General features: G+C 45.8%; 1 protein-coding gene across 2 annotated transcripts in view; it reads right to left on the bottom strand.

Moving 5' to 3' along the window:
- The window catches only part of LHX1 (LIM homeobox 1), a 55,588-nt gene that overhangs the window by 25,778 nt on the left and 10,492 nt on the right, over positions 1 to 19,318 (bottom strand). For both annotated transcript variants that reach the window (XM_082200830.1, XM_082200831.1), the window contains exons 2-3: positions 11,185 to 11,411; positions 3,497 to 3,774 (exon numbers count right to left, since the gene is read on the bottom strand). In XM_082200830.1, coding sequence (XP_082056956.1) covers positions 3,497 to 3,774; positions 11,185 to 11,411 — 505 coding nt within the window. The remainder of the gene's footprint in view (positions 1 to 3,496; positions 3,775 to 11,184; positions 11,412 to 19,318) is intronic.

The raw sequence follows: 19,318 nt of genomic DNA, 5'->3' as shown, positions 1-19,318 counted from the left end.
GTGGAGGGGAATGAAACGGCAGTGACTGGGATAGTGAGCATGAGCACTCCAGGATGCAACATTTTGTTGCAGTCCCCCCTGTTCATTTTACTGGCATGCATTTCTTAAAAAATAAATTATTCAGGGAATTCAGCCAAATGCATTCTAACCCTATTTATTTCAGCAGGGGTCAAAGCACAAGCAATCAGATTGTGCCCACATTGTTTTCATAAAAAACACATGCACACATTATGTGCACACACACACACGCACACACACGCACACATCACAGCACTCTCACATGCACCAAGAGAGTTTATATTTTAACTGATTTTACTATCACATGTTTATATTGTTGTAACCTGCCCTGGGATCTTACAGTAAACGATAGATAAGAAATCTAAATAACATTAATAACTATAGAATAATTAATAATAATAATAATAATAATAATAATAATAATAATAATAAATTATTTTATTGTTGTTAGCTGCCCTGAGCCCAGCTTCAGCTGGGGAGGGCGGGATATAAATAAAAATTTATTATTATTATTAACTTGCATTCTTTCATGTTCAATCACACCTAAGATTGCCAATTTTTCATTTCGGGCAGGGCTCCTGTGTAAAATAAGTAACAATAATATACACACAGAGAGAGGTATGAATTCAATAGGTGTAGCCTTCCATTTAATGTGAGAGGCAGTGTGGTGTAGTGGCTAGAGCAGCAGACTTGGGAAGCCAGGATTCAAATCCCCACTCAGCCATGAAGCTCACTGGGTGACTTTGGGCCAGTCACTGCCACTCGTCTAGCCTACCTCACTGGGTGGTTGTGGGGATTAAATGAGGGGGAGAACTATATAAGACCATCTTGAGCTCCTTGGAGAAAATGGTAGGATATAAAGCAATAAATGCAGGAAACAAAGAAACAAATTAAAAGCAGCAGTGCCTCCAGGGATAAGAAGGGGCCTAGGATCACCCTTCCCCAAAAACAGATCTCCCTGTGAACGCTGGCCAAGCTGATGTTAATAGAATACTGTAACTGTGTTTTCAGAAAAGACATTACAGTCATGCCTCTTGTTATGTTTGCTTCAGGTTGTGCATTTTCAGGTTGCATCCTGTGGCAACCCGGAAGTACCGGAAAGGGTTACTTCCAGGTTTTGCTGCTCGCGCATGCGCAGATGTGCAAAATGACGTCACGTGCATGCGCAGAAGTGGTGAATGTCGACCTGCACACGCGCAGACGTGGGCTGTGTTCTGCTCATGTTGCGAATGGGGCTCCGGAACGGATCCTGTTCGCAACCAGAGGTACCACTGTATAGGCATCTCTTCAAAAGAAAGGAGTGAAGTTGTTCTGAGACTGAATCAGTTTATTAATTCCAGCAGGAGGACATTATCTTGTCCAGGCTTCCTCAACCTTGGCCCTCCACATGTTTTGAGACTACAATTCCCATTTTTACTTCTTGTTAGCCGCTCTGAGCCTGGCTTTGGCCTGGGAGGGCGGGATATAAATAAAAAATTATCATTATCATTATTATTATTCCGGACCACTGGTCCTGCTAGCTAGGGATCATGGGTGCTGTAGGCCAAAAACATCTGGAGGGCCGAGGTTGAGGAAGCCTGATCTTGTCCATTCAGTGCTGGCTTGGCCTTTGAGGAATTGTTCAATTCAGATCCTATTCCTGCTAGGTTGGCAGGAATGACACCTGTGAAACTAGCTTATGCATTATTGCCTTACCTGCTGCAAGGTAGACATGTTATCTATTTAGCTCCCCTCGATTTTGCTTGTCCTCTAGAGTAAGCTCAGAAGCCTCACCCGAGGGGCTGATCAGCTCCACATCTACTTCACTTCAACCGCCTTATATTCTTGTATTCTTGGAAGCTCCCAAAGGCGAGGTAGTCGCGAAAGCTTCTCTGTCTCTCTCATTCTTCTGACACCTCCCTGGTCCTTCCACCCCCCTTCTCCTCTAGTTACTACAGCAACCTCAAAGTTGTTTCCCCACCACCACCAGCCACACCCACCTGTGCCACACCAGATTTCGGATGTGACATCAGCTGCAAGGCTGAAAAGGCATGACTGGGTTTGGCTGCACAGTGCTGCTAATGGGACTGTTGTGCTAAGGGTATCAATCAGCTGCTTAGTACTGAGAGTCCATCCAAGGAGCTCCTCTTAGCATCAATCAGTTGACAGGTGCTGAGAGGAAGCCTCTGAAGTCATCAGCTGAATTTACAATTACATGAGGTGACTGAGGGGTGGACAACTCCTTAACTCTGTACTATAGCAAGCAGTGGCTTATCAGGCATTCACAGTTAAAGATATGAGAGCCAGAGGCCCTACTGCTTCCTGGCTCTCAAGTTGGGGCCCAATACAGGTCGGTGCTCCCATGAGTGATTATTCATTCCCAGCTGATACCAGGTAAGGCAGTGGATCCACACAGCTCAGTATTGTCTACTACACCAACCCCACCCAGAGAGTGAAATGAACCCAATTATTTCACACCACAATGGCACTGGTGCTCATCTTTTGCTCCAGAAAACGGAAGTGGAGTGATAATAAAGACCTTTAAAGCCCTAAACCAAGTATGGCCAAACTTGGCCCTCCAGCTGTTTTGGGACTACAGTTCCCACCATCCCTGACCACTGGTCCTGTTCATGTTGTTCGGATGCCTGATTATAGTCTTCCAAAGCAACTACTCGCTTCCAGACTTAAAAATGGAAAGCGTAATGCTGGTGGTCAACAAAGGAGGTTTAACGATTCTCTCAAGGCAAATCTAAAAGAATGTAGTATAAACATCGACAATTGGGAGACACTGGCCTGCGAGGGCTCCAGCTGGAGAAAGGTGTCATGGGCTTTGAAGAAGCACGAACTCAGAGCGAAAAGAAGAAACAAGCTAAGAGGAAGGCACGCTTGGCGAACCCTCACCATGATCAACTCCTGCCTGGAAACCGATGTCCCCACTGTGGAAGGATGTGTGGATCCAGAATTGGCCTCCACAGTCACCTACGGACTCACTGTTAAATGTTCATGGAAGACAATCTTACTTGGATAGGAGTGATCACCAAAGAAGAATAAGAATAAGGTGTGTTTGCGCTAAGGATTCCTGCATTGTGAGGGATTCCATGACTCTTGAGGTCCCTTCCAACTCTACAGTTCTTTGTTTCTGTGATCCTGTGGGACACATTTCCTGTTTCCCAGACTCCTGGGAGCCAAAAGCCCATGATGGGTGAGGCCAAAGGCAGGTGGAGCAAAACCAAGCAATATTCTGCCAGTGTCAAAAGTTTTCACACACACACAGACACACAAACCTCTGAGGCAATGAAGAAAGGTTATCCCAGTTCACATCTCACCAGGCTATTATGGCCCAGGAGAAGATGGAGTCCTGAGGGCCAGCTGGGGAGGCCTTGAAGGCCTCATTCCGCATCCCTGGCCTCCACCGTCCCGGGACACCCCTCCCCTCCCCACTGCCCCACGCTAGGATTTTCCTCCGTTGTTCCTTGTCCCACCCACCAAACACCTGTACCTGGATGACTCTCATGTTGAGGCCGGTCTCCTGCGCCAGCTGTTCACGGATATGCCGGGTGGGCTTAGGGGTGGCAGCAAAAGCCGCTTTGAGGGTCTCCAGTTGCTTGGCCTTGATGGTGGTGCGGGGCCCTCTCCGCTTGGCCCCCAGGTTTTGGTCGTCATTCTCGTTGCTGCCCACCTCCTTGTCCGACACGTTGGCACTCTCCGAGTCCTTGGCATCGTCTTGGCAGGGGTCTTGGGAGTCCGGGGAGAGGCTGGGGTCGCTGCCGGTGGTGGCTGCAGTGGTCGGGAGAAGCACACGCACAAAGACACATGTCCTTAGATGTCCGCCTTTTCTCAGATGCGCATCAAACTGCAACAATCTAATCTCAACCATAACTGAATAGGGGAGCTGATCATAAAGGATGGTTTGCTTGCTAAATAAGCAACGTGTAAGAAAGCACCAAGGGATGCGGGTGGCGCTGTGGGTTAAACCACAGAGCCTAGGGCTTGCCAATCAGAAGGTCAGCGGTTCGAATCCCCGTAACGGGGTGAGCTCCCGTTGCTCGGTCCCTGCTCCTGCCAACCTAGCAGTTTGAAAGCACATCAAAGTGCAAGTAGATAAATAGGTACCGCTCCAGCGGGAAGGTAAACAGTGTTTCCGTGCGCTGCTCTGGTTCGCCAGAAGCAGCTGAGTCATACTGGCCACAAGACCCGGAATCTGTACTCCGGCTCCCTCGGCCAATAAAGCGAGATGAGCGGTACAACCCCAGAGTTGTCTGCGACTGGACCTAACAGTCAGGGGTACCTATACCTTTAAGAAAGCACCATAAATGCAGTTGTTGCTCAATATGTCCTGGACGCCATGACCTCCCCCCCCCACCTCCACACCTTAAAGCACTTCCCCACACTGTGAATTTGGCTCCCCCCACCCTTTAAAGCTTTTTAAGGCAGAGGCAGTCACCAGTACATCTTGTGTCAGTGAGTTCCACAGGTTAAAGATTCACTGCACAAGGGAAGCCTTCCTTTTGCTCGTCCTGAGTCTCTGGCTAAGCAGATTAATTGCAGGACCCCAGGTTCTAATAATGTGGGAGAAAATGAAAACATGTCCCACTTGTTTGTTTGTTTAGATGTATGCATAGTGATACAAATTATGACAAGCTCCCCCAGCAGGATGAATTGCTTTGTGACATATTTTATTATTTTCCCATTCATTTGCCAGATACTTTCTGTGCTGTTTCCAAAGGCTTTTAAGCAGTTCTTTTATTACATTGCGTGCATTGCCTTGAGATGCAGAGGTGGGAGGCAATAGAACAAACAAACAAACAAATAATGTTGCATTTATAGCCCACCCTCCAGCCATGAAGGCCCTCAGAGGAGCTTACAAAAACCAGTACTAAGATGGGCTCACAATCTAAAAAGATGGCATATGAGGAAAAAGGAACAAGGAGGGAGGAGGAAAAAACGAGCCAGGCACAAGCTAATGAAATTTGCTCTTCTTAAAGTTACAGCCAATTCACAGTCCACTGGAAACTTGAATGGCAGTCCATTGCAGCTGGCAGACTATAGAAAGCATCAGTTGTATATACGCTTAATGTACTTCCCACTGACTTCCTGAGGGCCAAGCTCGACATGAGATTAAACAAATGCCTCTTTAAGCAATGTTTTTTTTTATAAAAAATTAAATAATAATTGTATTTATCAGGGAGAGGAAGTTGAGCTGCCCTGGTCCTAAGGAAAATCCAGCCCCATATCCTGGTTGGTGCTATCATCCTGGAGGGAAGTAAGTCAAACTCATTTCCTCCTCCGCATTTCAGTAGCTGGATGTGTCCACAGACCATGTGGAATGCCAAAAAAGAAAAATCTGACACTTGACCCAGGTTGGCTCATTCGCACATGCAGATTGCAAAGTGAAAACCATGCATGTGCGAATTGGTTCTACAGCTTATTTCCTCATCAAAGAGACATTTATTTGTCAAGTCAGTCTCCTTGATTTCCAGACATTTTAGCATCCCATACACTTATTGGATTGCCCTAGAGAGGAAAAGGTTGGTTGAATAGGGCCTTGTGATTCCTAGCAACTGACAGTGAAGACAGAACACAGCCATTTCGGCTAGATAACTTTATCCTCCTCAAATGTCTGAAGGAAACCCCCCAAACAGGATTTGAGAGAAACAGCATTATCTATCCAAAATACATATTCCTAGTTGTACATTCCTGGAACTTAAGAGTTTAGAACTGAGACCTGAAGCAATTTGCATCTAAGCACATTGACTTGGGCTGCAATCCTAAACATTGTTACTGAGGAAAAATATTCCAAAATATTAGAATTTGGGGCAATGAGCCCCAGCAGGCTCTCCCCAAACCTGTATTAAAAAGTCACTTAAAAAAAAGCAACCCACAAACTTATTTAATAGCAACAGAATAAGTTCCGAGTAGATTTTTGGAGTGAGATGTGTGTGCGAACACACGACAATAAAGTATGGTTCGGGTTTAAAGGAAGGGAAGGCACAGGTGGGGAAGCCGCTGTCCTCAGATGCCATGGAGCTTCAGCTTTCACCAGCCCCAGCCAGCATGGCCAATGGTCAGGGAATGATGGGGAACTGTGTTGTGGGTCCAGCCCTGTGGAACTCCCTCCCACAAGAAGGTGGATCAAACCTGGGACTTTGGCGTTATCGACACCACGCCCTAATCAACCGAGCTGCGTTATGTATTAATGATAGATAGCTAGATCCGTCAATAGATATTTTCAATCTTGAGGTTTTGGATTTTGGAGGCTTAATTTTAAATTTTGTGTATTTTATACTGTTATAAGACGCTTTGAAAGGGACACGGGTGGCGCTGTGGGTTAAACCACAGAGCCTAGGACTTGCCGATCAGAAGGTCGGCGGTTCGAATCCCCGCAACGGGATGAGCTCCCGTTGTTTGGTCCTGCTCCTGCCAACCTAGCAGTTCGAAAGCACGTCAAAGTGCAAGTAAATAAATAGGAACCGCTCCGGCGGGAATGTAAACGGCGTTTCCGTGCGCTGCTCTGGTTCACCAGAAGCGGCTTAGTCATGCTGTCCACATGACCCGGAAGCTGTACGCCGGCTCCCTCGGCCAATAAAGCGAGATGAGCGCCGCAACCCCAGAGTCTGCCATGAATGGACCTAATGGTCAGGGGTCCCTTTACCTTTTTAAGACGCTTTGAAGCTTAACAGGGTGAAAAGCAACCTACGGTTTTTTAAAAACAGATCGAAAACGTCTGGATGATCACAGATTAGCCAAATTGTTGTAGGACGAGACTATCAGCAACTATTGGCCGCAATGGCTGCATTCTCCCAGTTATGCCTCTGAATTCTGGTTGCTGGGAATCACCACAAGCCAGAGGGGACTATTGTGCTCATATTCTGCTTGCAGGCTTTCCATAGGAGAAGCTGGTTGGCTACTGTGAGAACAGGATGATGGGATAGATAGTCCTTTGGCTAAACCAGGGGTCAGGGAACTTTTTCAGCAGGGGGGCAGTCCACTGTCCCTCAGACCTTGTGGGGGGCCAGACTATATTTTTTTGGCGGGGGAATGAACAAATTCCTATGCCCCACAAATAACCCAGAGATGCATTTTAAATAAAAGGACACATTCTACTCATGTAAAAACACGCTGATTCCCGGACTGTCCATGGGCCGGATTGAGAAGGCAATTGGGCCGGATCCAGCGTAAAGCACTTTTAAGGCAGCAGCCTAACCCCCATTTATTTGGGAGTAAATCCCATTGAAACACACGTGGGGTGGGGGAGGTCTCTTCCAAATAAATATGTATAAATATGTAGATGGCACAGTATTAATTATGTTTACTTCAGTGGAAGAGATTAGTGCAATTAATGTTGATGTGAGTTTTAATCTGGGGTTTTTTTTAGTGTCTGTTGTTATTTTACCTTTGTCTTATACCATTGTTGTTAGTTTTTCTTATTGTTTTACCTTTTTTTTTTTACAAACTGCTCTGAGGATTTCGGAGTCTTTTTGCAATCATGTTGTGTATAAATTTTACGAAATAAATAAAGGCTGCATTCCTAACCCCACAATCAAAATCAATCAAAAGGAAAATAGTATGGGGGGGGGGGAGCCCCGCTGAATTCACTAGGATTTATTTCTGAGTGTCCTGCCTAGGATGGCTGCCTAATTATTTTACCTGAGAGTAAAAAAAACCCCATAGAACTCAGTGGGACTTACTTCTACGTAGACCCACAAAAGGTGGCACCATTAAGTATTTGTTCGCAATGAATCAATGGGATCTGGTGGTGAGCTACTTGTGAGCTGGACTGAGCCCCAGGTTTCAGACAGGGAAAACACTTTCCCCCTCCCCATATTTTGTCCTTAAGTGTGTGAGTGTGTTTTGTGTAGGGGGAGCATTGTGTTAACTAGCGAAAATTGCAACCGGTGTTGTTCCTCTCCTTTCAACAAACCTCCACACTTTACACATGTGTGCCAGTAACACACGGGTGTGAAGCCGACACACACACACACAGCTCCCCAACAAGTCTGCCAGGCCAAACATTTCCTTGGGACTGTGAATTTCTTCACCCACCACCTCAAAAAGAAGAAGCTGTTTCCTACAAAGTATGTGCCTGTCTATCACTCTTTCTCTCTCTGAAGATGTGTTTCTCTCTGATCTTCCTGGGCTCTTAAAATGGATCTCCAGTAGTTCCAATTCACTGGTCCTCTTCCCAAAAGGGATGTAAGAAAGGAAAAGACCCATAGACACCTAGGGGTGCTCCTCCTAGCAGTTTGCAGCTAAGTGTGGATTGCAAACCATCTTGGCAGACCATGTTCTGATCTGATCTTCTCAGACCCTCCAGTTTCTTCAGCGCACAAACACAGAGACTGAAAAGGAATTGGCTCCATTTCACCAGTATTTTATATTTCGTACACCACTTAGAAGCCTTATTTTTTACGTCTGCACGTTCTTTTAAATTGTTTATAACATTGCTATAACCTGCCCTGGGACCTTGGGGTGTGTGTGTGAAGGGCAGGCAATCAATAATGTGATTATAATATACTATAAAAATAAAACCATTGGTTGTCTCTAATCCTAGTCCTGCTCAGAGAAGACCCGTTGAAAATAAAAAAAAAGACATAGCTAACCTGGGTCCGTTGACTTAAATTTGATTTCAGATTTGTATTCCGCTTTTCCAGCGACAGAGCTGAGCTCAAAACAGCTCGTGGTAGTATCAATAGCATTAACCATCAGCAAAACATTGCAATCACTCTAAGCACATCAAAACCAAAATAGTACAACAAGGCAAAAAGAGAAAGAACGAAACCATTTCATCAAACCATCCATACAATTCAATACGAACTCATAGTGATTCAAAAATATCTGAAATGGGTCTTCTCTGAATAAGACTTGGGTTGGGTACAATCCAATGCTATTTTAATCATACTCCAAATATTGGCCCGTGATTCACCTGGTGGTGGATACTTTGATTTCCATCTCAAATCAAGCTTATAATCTACTCTCAGCTTCTTTCCCAAATGACAGAACAGTCACCTTCTGATTTTCCGTAGCTGTGAAAACTTTGAATGCATCAGAAAGGGGGGGGGAAAGGGGGGAAAGCAAATTAATTGCTCCTACCAATTAATTAAAAGACATCAAATGAGCCCTGCTGGTTGTAAGCCAACACCCTTCTTCCAAACCCATGCCTCCATAAAACCCCCCATAGCCTGGCATGAAGGCCAACAGCCCACCATTATGAATATGATTATAAGGTGGTCAATGTGGTGATCTCCAGGTGTTGCTGGATGCCAGCTCCCATCACCCTTGACCATTAGGCAAGCTGGCCGGGGCTACCCTGAGTTACACTATCTCAAAATCCATAAGCTCTGCTTTGTTAACATCATAGGAAATTTTCCTGATGCAGAATCAGACATCTTGCTCAGGACCAGCAGTGGCTCTCCAGACTTTCACCCGGGACACACTCCCAGCTCTGGAGATGCCAGGAATTGAACCCGGTACCTTCTGAATGCAAAGCGGATGCTCTAACCACAGAGCTACTTCCCTTCCCCAGTTATCATGGCTGATAGGTGTTGATAGACCACTCCCCCTTGGTGGAGGGATCCAATTCCGTTTTAAAGTATTCTAAAGTTCACAAAAGGTACAGATTCTAATGTTGCTAGCTTCATCCCATTTACCTGGGTGCATAGGTGCCATCTCCTAGGCCTAGGGGCCGAGGTGCATTTGGCCCCCTTACCAATAAAATATTTGAGGACCCCCCCCCCCGCAAGTTGATGAACATTACTATTCAAATGGTGAGTATGTGTGTCAGGGCTTACCTGCTCTCTCTCCCCACCTCCCACATTTTATTAAATTGGCACCCCTGCCTGGGAGTATATTCCATTGAATTTAATGGGCCTTCCTCATAGAATCACAGAACTGTAGAGTTGGAAGGGGCCATGAGTAAGGTTGCCGTATTTCAAAAAGTCAAAATCTGGACACAAAAGAGTTGTTTTGACCAAAGTTGCTGAGCTTTCCTTGCGAAATCTTTTTTAAAAAGCCAACACGGAGTTTCTAAGGCAGGGATCAGCAAACTTTTTCAGCAGGGGGCTGGTCCACTGTCCCTCAGACCTTGTGGGGGGCCGGACTATACTTTGGGGGGGAAATGAATGAATTGCTATGCCCCACAAATAACCCAGAGATGCTTTTTAAATAAAAGCATACATTCTACTCATGTAAAAACACGCTAATTCCTGGACCATCCACAGGCCGAATTAAGAAGGCAATTGGGCCGGATCTGGCCCCCGGGCCTTAGTTTGCCTAAGCTATTTTAAATGAAATTTGTCAAAATGTACACTACCGAAATGGGCTAACATACGTCCGGGATTTCCCCGGACATTTCAGCGATTTCCATCCAGACGCTGTTTACGAGGGCTGAATGCCAGCTATATCAGGGAAATTCCAGGCATATGGTAAGCCTAACTATGAGAGTTATTTAATCCAGCCCCCTTCAATGCAGGGATCCAACGTGGGACTCAAACCCACAACCCTGATATTAAGAGTCTCCTGCTCTACAGACTGAGTGATTCCAGCAGAATAGCTCCTCAGTAATGGCTAGGAGGCAGGTGGTGCTGTGGGTTAAACCACAGAGCCTAGGACTTACCGATCAGAAGGTCGCAGTTCGAATCCCCGTGACGGGGTGAGCTCCCGCTGCTCGGTCCCTGCTCCTGCCAACCTAGCAGTTCGAAAGCACGTCAAAGTGCAAGTAGATAAATAGGTACCGCTCCGGCGGGAAGGTAAACGGCGTTTCTGTGCGCTGCTCTGGTTCGCCAGAAGCGGCTTAGTCATGCTGGCCACATGACCCGGAAGCTGTACGCCGGCTCCCTCGGCCAGTAAAGCGAGATGAGCGCCGCAACCCCAGAGTCATCCACCACTGGACCTAATGGTCAGGGGTCCCTTTACCTTTACCTTTAATGGCTAGGAATGCAGCCTAAGGCCTTCCTGTGACATCACATGGCTCCCCACCCTGCCAAATCCCCAAATCCTAGGAACTATTTTAACCCTCTGCAAAGCTGCAATTCCGAGCATCCTTAGCAAACCACAATTCCCAGGATTCTTTGGGGGAAGTCACGTGATGGAACTGGTTGTATACAGCCCTGACCACCAGGTATTTCAATGGTCTGATCAGTTGCATTCGGATTGCCCCACCCCCAAAACCGGAAAGGAGTCGCTCCTCACCTGAGTGCAAGCTGTTCTCTTTGGCAGTGCTGCTGTTGCTCAGGTAATCTTCTTTGCAGACAAACTTGTTCTCGTCGATGATATAAAGCTCCTCGCCGGTGGAGAGCTGCTTGTTACACATCATGCAGGTGAAACAGCTCAGGTGAAAGACTTTGCTCCTGGCCCTCCTGACCAGGTCGCTGGGAGAGATGCCCTGGGAGCAGCCAGCACACTTGGTCCCAAAACACCTGGATCAAAGCAAGGGAGGGAGAGAGAGAAGGGGGGAAACAGGCCAGAGGTAATGAAATGGGTCAGAAAAGAAACCAGAACAAGGCTGAAACCAGAATAGGGACGCTGGAAGAAGGGAATAATTCTACCAAGAGGCAGAAGAGCAGGCAGCAGAGAACAGTTATTGAGGGCTGACCATGCCGCCCTCCCAGAAAGGACCTTCTAGTGCAGTGGTGGCCAAGCTTGGCCCGCCTGCTGTTTTGGGACTACAATTCCCATCATCCCTGACCACTGGTCCTATTAGCTAGGGATGATGGGAGTTGTAGTCCCAAAACAGCTGGAGGGCCAAGTTTGGCCACCACTGTTCTAGTGCAAGGACCATTGGTAGAGGGGGGGGGGTCTTCTGGATAGGCAAATCCAGGATTTAGTTTGGGGCAGGACACCCACCTGTCGTCATCATCCTGTGTCTCTCTCTAGCAGATTTGGAATGAAATATCTCAACAACATTTGTTTAAAATTACTTTCTTTTGAACCCAGGTGCTCAGAAAAAAATGTCCCACAATTTCTACTTTTAGTTAAGTATTTTCAGTTATTTGCTCGCTGGATATGCCTATTGCCTTGTGCCTTGTGCCTCCATTGCAGACTTAAGGAGACAAAGCATCTTCTCTTTGCAAAAGAAAGATTCCCTTTCATTGACTTGCATTGGGTAAAGGAGCATAAATTCACAGGAAAAACAAGCACAGCTTTTCCCTGCTCCCTCTAAATCATGGGGACTGGAATGTCCAGGGAAGAAAACCCACTCTGATGAAAACCCACCCAAGTCCATCAAAATGAAAGACCCCCGCTCCCAGTTCCACCCTCTCCTCACTCAAACTCAGGGCATTTCCGGAGTCAGCTTGGTTTTGCTTTTTAAAAAAAAAGAATAGCGACAGAGCAGAAAGTAAAAACGAAATCATTCGTTCCCACAAGAGAAAGTGATAGCCGCCATCTTGGATGGTTTCAAAAGAGGACGGGGGAAATTCATCAATGGCACACCCTCCAACATTTCTCCGATGAACATAGGGACGTCCCATTCCACAATGAGGATTTTACAATTTATACCCAACATATCTGACTGGGTTGCCTCAGAACCTTTGGGCAGCTTCCAACATATATAAAAAATAATAAAACATTAAAGGTTTTTAAAACTTCCCTATATTGTACAGGGTTGCCTTCAGATGGCTCATGGGTTGGATAACTCCAACATTTCTCCAATGAAAATAGAAACATCCTAAGGTTGGGCTGCCATTCACCTGGATTTTCCCGGACATTACAGGGATTTCAATTGACGTCCCGGGGGAATTTCTGAAAGGCAGCATTTTGTCCTGAATCTTAGGCAAGTCAATCAAAAAATCACATTTTTCCCCGGCTCAACAACTTTCAGGGTGTCCTCGTTTTTACTTTTTGAAATATGGCAACCCTATCCTATGGAAAAGGGGGACATTCTGGGATATAATAATAGTAGTAGTGATAATAATAATAATAATAATAATAATAATAATAATAAATTTATGCCCAGCCCACTCTGGGCGGCTTCCAACAAAAGACTGAAAATACATTGAAACAGCAAACATTAAAAACTTCCTTAAACAGGGCTGCCTTCCGATGTCTTCTAAATGTCATATAGTTGTTTATTTCCTTATATCTGATGGGAGGGCGTTCCACAGGGCGGGTGCCACTACCGAGAAGGCCCTCTGCCTGGTTCCCTGTAGCTTTGCTTCTTGCAGTGAGGGAACCGCCAGAAGGCCCTCAGCGCTGGACCTCAATGTCAGGGCGGAACGGGATGGCGTTTCTAAATCAGGGACGTCCCTGGAAAATAGGGACACTTGGAGGGTCTGCAATGGGGACTAGCCACAATGGCTGCATCCCCCCCCCTTTTCGAAGACAGGAAATGCCTCTGAACGCCAGTTCCTGGGGGCTTCAGGTGGGGAGAGCTGTTGTTGAACTTTGGTCCTGCAATTGGTCGGCCACTGAGGGAATAGGATACTGGACCAAATGGGCCATTGGCCAAATCCTGATGCTCTTATAGCTGGAACACTCTATACTGCAGCACTTTGTTGCAGGATCCACATCTAAGCTATATTTCCAAACAACTGTACACTCCTTAAAAGGATGGGGGTATTTTAGAGGTTTTTTGAGAGTTACTGTATTTTTCGCTCTATAACACGCACTCGACCATAACACGCACGTAGTTTTTAGAGGAGGAAAATCCGTAGGCATGCCACCCGTAGGCATTCCCTCCATAACATGCACAGAATTTCCCCTTACTTTTTAGGAGGAAAAAAGTGAGTGTTATGGTGCAAAAAAATACGGTATTTCAAGACTGTTTTGGTGGGAATGGAACAAGGGTCTCCGGTGGAGAAAGAGGACATTGTGGTGGCTAATAATAATAATAATAACAAATTTTATTTATATCCCGCCCTCCCCAGCCGAAGCCGGGCTCAGGGCGGCTAACAACAATCAAATAATCAAACAATCAAATAATCCAATATTCTAAAAACGTTTCATTATAAAAATTAATTAAAATCAAATGAATGGCAACCGTTAAGCAAAATTCTGTGCAGATTGCCAGAGGAGGGAGTCAGGCTGGGCCCTGACCAAAGGCCTGGTGGAACAACTCTGTCTTGCAGGCCTTGCGGAAAGATGTCAGGTCCCGCAGGGCCCTAGTCTCTTGTGGCAGAGCGTTCCACCAGATTGGAGCCACAACCGAGAAAGCCCTGGCTCTAGTTGAGGCCAGCCTAACTTCTCTGAGGCCTGGGACCTTCAGGATGTTTTTATTTGCAGACCGTAGGTTCCTCTGTGGGGCATACCAGGAGAGGCGGTCCCGTAGGTACGAGGGTCCCAATATAGTTAGCTTCTCCCATTCCCCAGCTCCTATGTACTTAATAGCTACTCAGCAGACAGAAATTCAACAGGAGATGCTTTTTTCTGACCCCATCATTGCCTCTCCCTGCAGGGATATGTTTTCCCAGCTAAGCTGCTGTCCGTTCTGAAGCACTACATTACAAACAAAAGAAAAGGCAACTGAAATTGTGAAAAATAACTTCAGAAAAGAGGTTCAGATAGGGTGGCTTGTGGTGAAATAGGACAGGCCGCCTTCTAAGGCTCTGTGGTAACCTGGATGAATAACAAGATGAATGACAAAGCAAATTGCTCCTTTGGGTCCAGGACTGGTGTGGCCTGGGCTCTAATCCTAGTTTATCAAGCCTTTGCGGCAGCTAGACTGGTGACTGGGAGCATAGCTGTCAACTTTTCCCTTTTCTTGCGAGGAATCCTATTCGAAATAAGGGAATTTCCCTTTAAAAAAGGGAAACGTTGACAGCTATGACTGGGGGCGGCCGCCGAGACCACATAACACTGGTCTTGAAAGACCTACATTGGCTCCCAGTACGTTTCCGAGCACAATTCAAAGTGTTGGTGCTGACCTTTAAAGCCCTAAACGGCCTCAATCCAGTATACCTGAAGGTATACTGCCCGTTCTGCCCGGACACTGAGGTCCAGCGCCGAGGGCCTTCTGGTGGTTCCCTCACTGAGAGAAGCAAAGCTACAGGGAACCAGGCAGAGGGCCTTCTTGGTAGTGGCACCTGCCCTGTTGAACGCCCTCCCATAAGATGTCAAAGAAATAAACAACAACCTAACATTTAGAAGAATTTAGAAGACATCTGAAGGCAGCCCTGTTCAGGGAAGTTTTTAATGTGTGACATTTTAATGTATTTTTAATCTTTGTTGGAAGCTGCCCAGAATGGCTGGGGAAACCCAGCCAGATGGGCGGGGTACAAATAATAAATTATTATTATTATTATTATTATTATTATTATTATTATTATTAGCATGCAGAAGGTCCCAGGTTCAATCTCTGGCATCTCCAGATCAGGGAAGGAGAGAGACCCTGCCTGAAACCATGGAGAGCTGCTGCCAGTCAGTGTTGACAACACTGAGTTAAATGGCCCAATGGTTTGACTTAGTAGAAGGCTGTTTTTAAGGTTCCTGCTTTATTGACTTTTCAACAGACCCCGGGCACGTTTTTTAAATTTTTTTAAAAAAATATTATTCAAATTGCTTTTTAACCCGAGGTTCCAAATATCTTTGTTTTAACTGCTGCTGTTCTCATGTCAGAATGTTGTAACTCTTTCAGTGTGGTCCTGTTTCGATCAAGTGCTTTAGGGTTTCAATGTAATTTTTTGAAAAAAAACGTTGGAAACAAACAGACCCATGTTATGCACAAAGCGTGTATCGTGGGAGGGAAGCTGCAAATTCTTCTGCCACTAATGACAATTAATTTATATATAATTAATATATATATATACCGCTTATAGGACAACAGGGCTTCCAAGCACTTTACAACTGTAAAACCAACACACCATTAAAATATGCAATGGCAGTTCAAATGGGGCATTTAAGCACCCTCCGTTAAAATACTGCAGTAAGACAAACCATTCGAAAGCATAGCAATTAAAAGCAATTAAAAACGATAAAGCTCAGTTCAGGGGGGTGCTTATCTATTGATGCCAAAATAGGCTGCTGAGCTTTTACTGAATACTGAAAAATCCTCACCCCATTCTGCACCTTGTCATCCTAGGTTAAAATAAGGACATTTTGTGCTTCCCAAATTTTGAAAAAGCACAGATATTTTACAGAGGGGGCCTAGGCGGAGTCTGCGTGCCTGTCCTCTTATTTGGATCTCCGCTCAGAAGTGCTGAAAAGCTTCCTATTCCCATTCAGCCCTGTAGCAAAGTGTCCCTGGCTCAGAGCCCAAACGCCCCCATCCCTTGTTATTAGGCCTCCCGGTGAACCAGGGGGAAAACAAAAACAGAAAACCCTCGCCCGCTTTGCTCCTGCGCCAAGCAGCACAACATGATCTGCAGGAAATCCAGCTGATGAATTTTGTTCCTGGCCTAAAGATAATGAGTAACACCTGTTAATATCTGCTGTGCAGGTTGCTGCTGGAAAGCACAAGAGCAAAGGCAGATTTTTTTAAAAAAATTAAAAATCTGGCAAACCCAGATTTCTCCCTCTAGCCTTTCCCTTCCTTCTCGTTTCCCTGCAAGGTTGAAATCTGGACTGCAGGTTCCTACGGACTGAAGCCTGGTCCTTTTTTGTTTTACGTCCCACCCCAAAGTGTGACATGGGCAGACATATTTAATAAGGAACATTCCCTCTATTCCTGATGCGCAGCTGGCGCAGACCATTCCTTTATGTTGCCATCCATGCACGAGAATGGGAGGCATCAGCAACCTTGAAGCGCAACCCTGAGGTTTGCCTTAAGAACAAAAACCCATGGAAGGAACTCTTTTTAAAAATCCAACCAAGAGACTATGGGTTTAGTGGTGTGGTTTTTTGGGGCGGGTAACCCATGGAAGGAACTCTTTTTAAAAATCCAGCCAAGAGACTATGGGTTTAGTGGTGTGGTTTTTTGGGGCGGGTAGGATTGGAAAACTGGGCAGGAGGTGGAATGGAATGGAGTATCCTGAAGCTGGGTATTCTACTCTAACATTTCGTTTCTACTCCCTTTATTTATTTATTTGGGGTAGTGCCGGAATGAAGTACGCTGAAGTGGAACATTTATGGAAGTCCCTCTCAAGTGCTGAGATAGGTGGAGGGTGCCCTGTCGCTTGTTCCATTGCCCTCAGAAGTTTGGGGTGGCCATGGCAACCCAGCACCTAAGTTGTGGAACTCCCCACTGAGGCGCAAGGAGAGATTGCACCCCTTTACCTTGCCTTTGGGCCCCTGAGATGTACGTTTTAAGGACCCATCTTATTTTTCGTGATTGTACGTTGTCTTTAAATATTGCATAGTATTGCATTTAAATATTATCGCTGTGTTTTAATTGCTGTAAATTGCCCTGGGAGCTTTGGGAGAAGGGCAGGTAAGACATAGTGATAATAAATAAATAAATAAATAAATAAATAAATAAATAAATAAATAAATAAAACAAAACACTGCAATACAGATCTACGCCATATACTTAAAGCACACCCAACACATATTTAAAGCACTTACTGTACCGCCTAGAAAAGAATAATGCAATCTGTAGTTTCCCCTCAAGGAGGTGCAATTTCTAGCACCCCTTAACAAACTACAGCTCCCAGGATCCTTCAAGGCAGGCTTCCAAAACCTCGGCCCTGCCAGATGTTTTGAGACTACAATTCCCATCATTCCTGACCACTGGTCCTGCTAGCTAGGGATCATGGGAGTTGTAGGCCAAAAACATCTGGAGGACTGAGGTTGAGGAAGCCTGCTTCAAGGGAAGTCATGTGCCTTTTGAATGTATGGTGTGGAACAGGCTCCACCATCATCTCCTTCCCGCATTGGCCAACCAGCATAAACTTGCCCTTCTTGGGAAAACAAAAGTACCAATACAATCCTGTTTACCTTCACCTCCCACCCCAGTGATTCCCTAGCTGGTTTGAGGCATTTCAGCCACTATTCTAAAAGTATTTCTATGGAAATAAGAGTGATCAACAGCTGGGGATATGTTGCCCTGGAACCTGTTTTCTGCAGCATGACTTGGCTGTAGAAGCAATGGAAATAATCTTCAGAGGCTGTGCTGAGCATCTCTTTCTGGCTAGAAGCAGCTGCTAATAAGGATAATAGGAGGAGCCTGGAGGGAGGAAGTCAGGTTCAAGCAGCAAGGAGCTTGCATACCCGGCAAATCTGAATTTGGGTTAATGAGATTCTGGGGTGCAGAGTGTAGCTTCCAGGCAAGGCTACAACCCCAGTACTTTATTCTCAAAGTTTAAGCACTGCCTACCTCACAGTGTTGTTGGGTGGACATTGCAGAAAAAACAGGGGCAGAAGCAAGAGGATTGTAAAGTTCTACATTGCTTCTCTTATTTATTATTTGGATCAATTTCTATGTGGTTCCAGTGGTCTCTTGGACAAGGGTCTAGAATCCCAAGCTTCTTTGAACCCGGAGAGTCCTAGAGGCTCCCAGAGGAGCTCCTAGATGAACAAAAAGGGGCAAAGGGGGGGGGGGAAGGGAGCAATCTCTGCATCCTGGGGTTTACAATCTATAAAGTCACAACATAAAAGGAAAACTGATTGGGAAGAGAGGAGGAAAAAAGCAAACTCGGGTAGAACTTATTAGAAATATGAAGATGTTGTTGTTTTTAACTGTCATACAACTAGGGCCTAATAATGCTGACACACCAGACTAAGCTACAGAAATATTAATAAATGGCCGCATATACAGGATTACAAAGAAGAGCAATGAAAGAAACATAGGAACTACAAATTAATGAACTAAACACGGGAACACAAAATGCTGCCTTGTACCAATCAAGTCAGGCCATTACTCCCTCTAGCTCAGTATTATTTACCCCAAGTGGCAGCGGCTCTCCAGGGTTTCAGACGAGAGGTCTCTCCTGGCCTTACCCTGGAGATGTCGGAGATTGAATCTTGGACCTCCTGCATGAGAATCAGGTTCTCTTCCCATGACCCACAGCCCTTCCCCAAGCAAAGCTGCAAGGCTAATATTCTCGGCTTCCGGGATCTATCTTTCAGACGCTCTTGTGCTCTGCATTCCAACCCTTCCCTGCCGCTCTTTCCACCCATCTCTCTAAGATGCAAGAGAAGGGAACTGGAGAACGTAAACAAGAGGACCCATCTAGTCGAGGGTCCTGCTCTCCTAGTGGCTTAACCAGGTGCCCAAATGCAAAGGCCACAAGCAGGGCTTCTGAGCGCAACAGCACACTCCCATCCTGCGATTCTCAGCAACTGAGAAGCATTCCTGCCTCTGAGAGTGAAGGCAGAACGCAGCCATCATGGCCACTAACCGCAGATAGCCTTGCCTTCCACAGAGAGAGGGGAGAAGGAGAGGAAACAGGCAGGGGGCATTCTTATAAGCTTTCTCCAATTGTCTGCTTGCCATCTCTGGCCTTGTGGCTCC

Source organism: Podarcis vaucheri, assembly GCF_965113315.1.
Source record: "Podarcis vaucheri genome assembly, chromosome: 15".
Lineage (NCBI taxonomy): Eukaryota > Metazoa > Chordata > Lepidosauria > Squamata > Lacertidae > Podarcis > Podarcis vaucheri.
The sequence above is the reverse complement of the archived record's forward strand: the minus strand, read 5'-3'. Positions and strand labels throughout refer to the sequence as shown.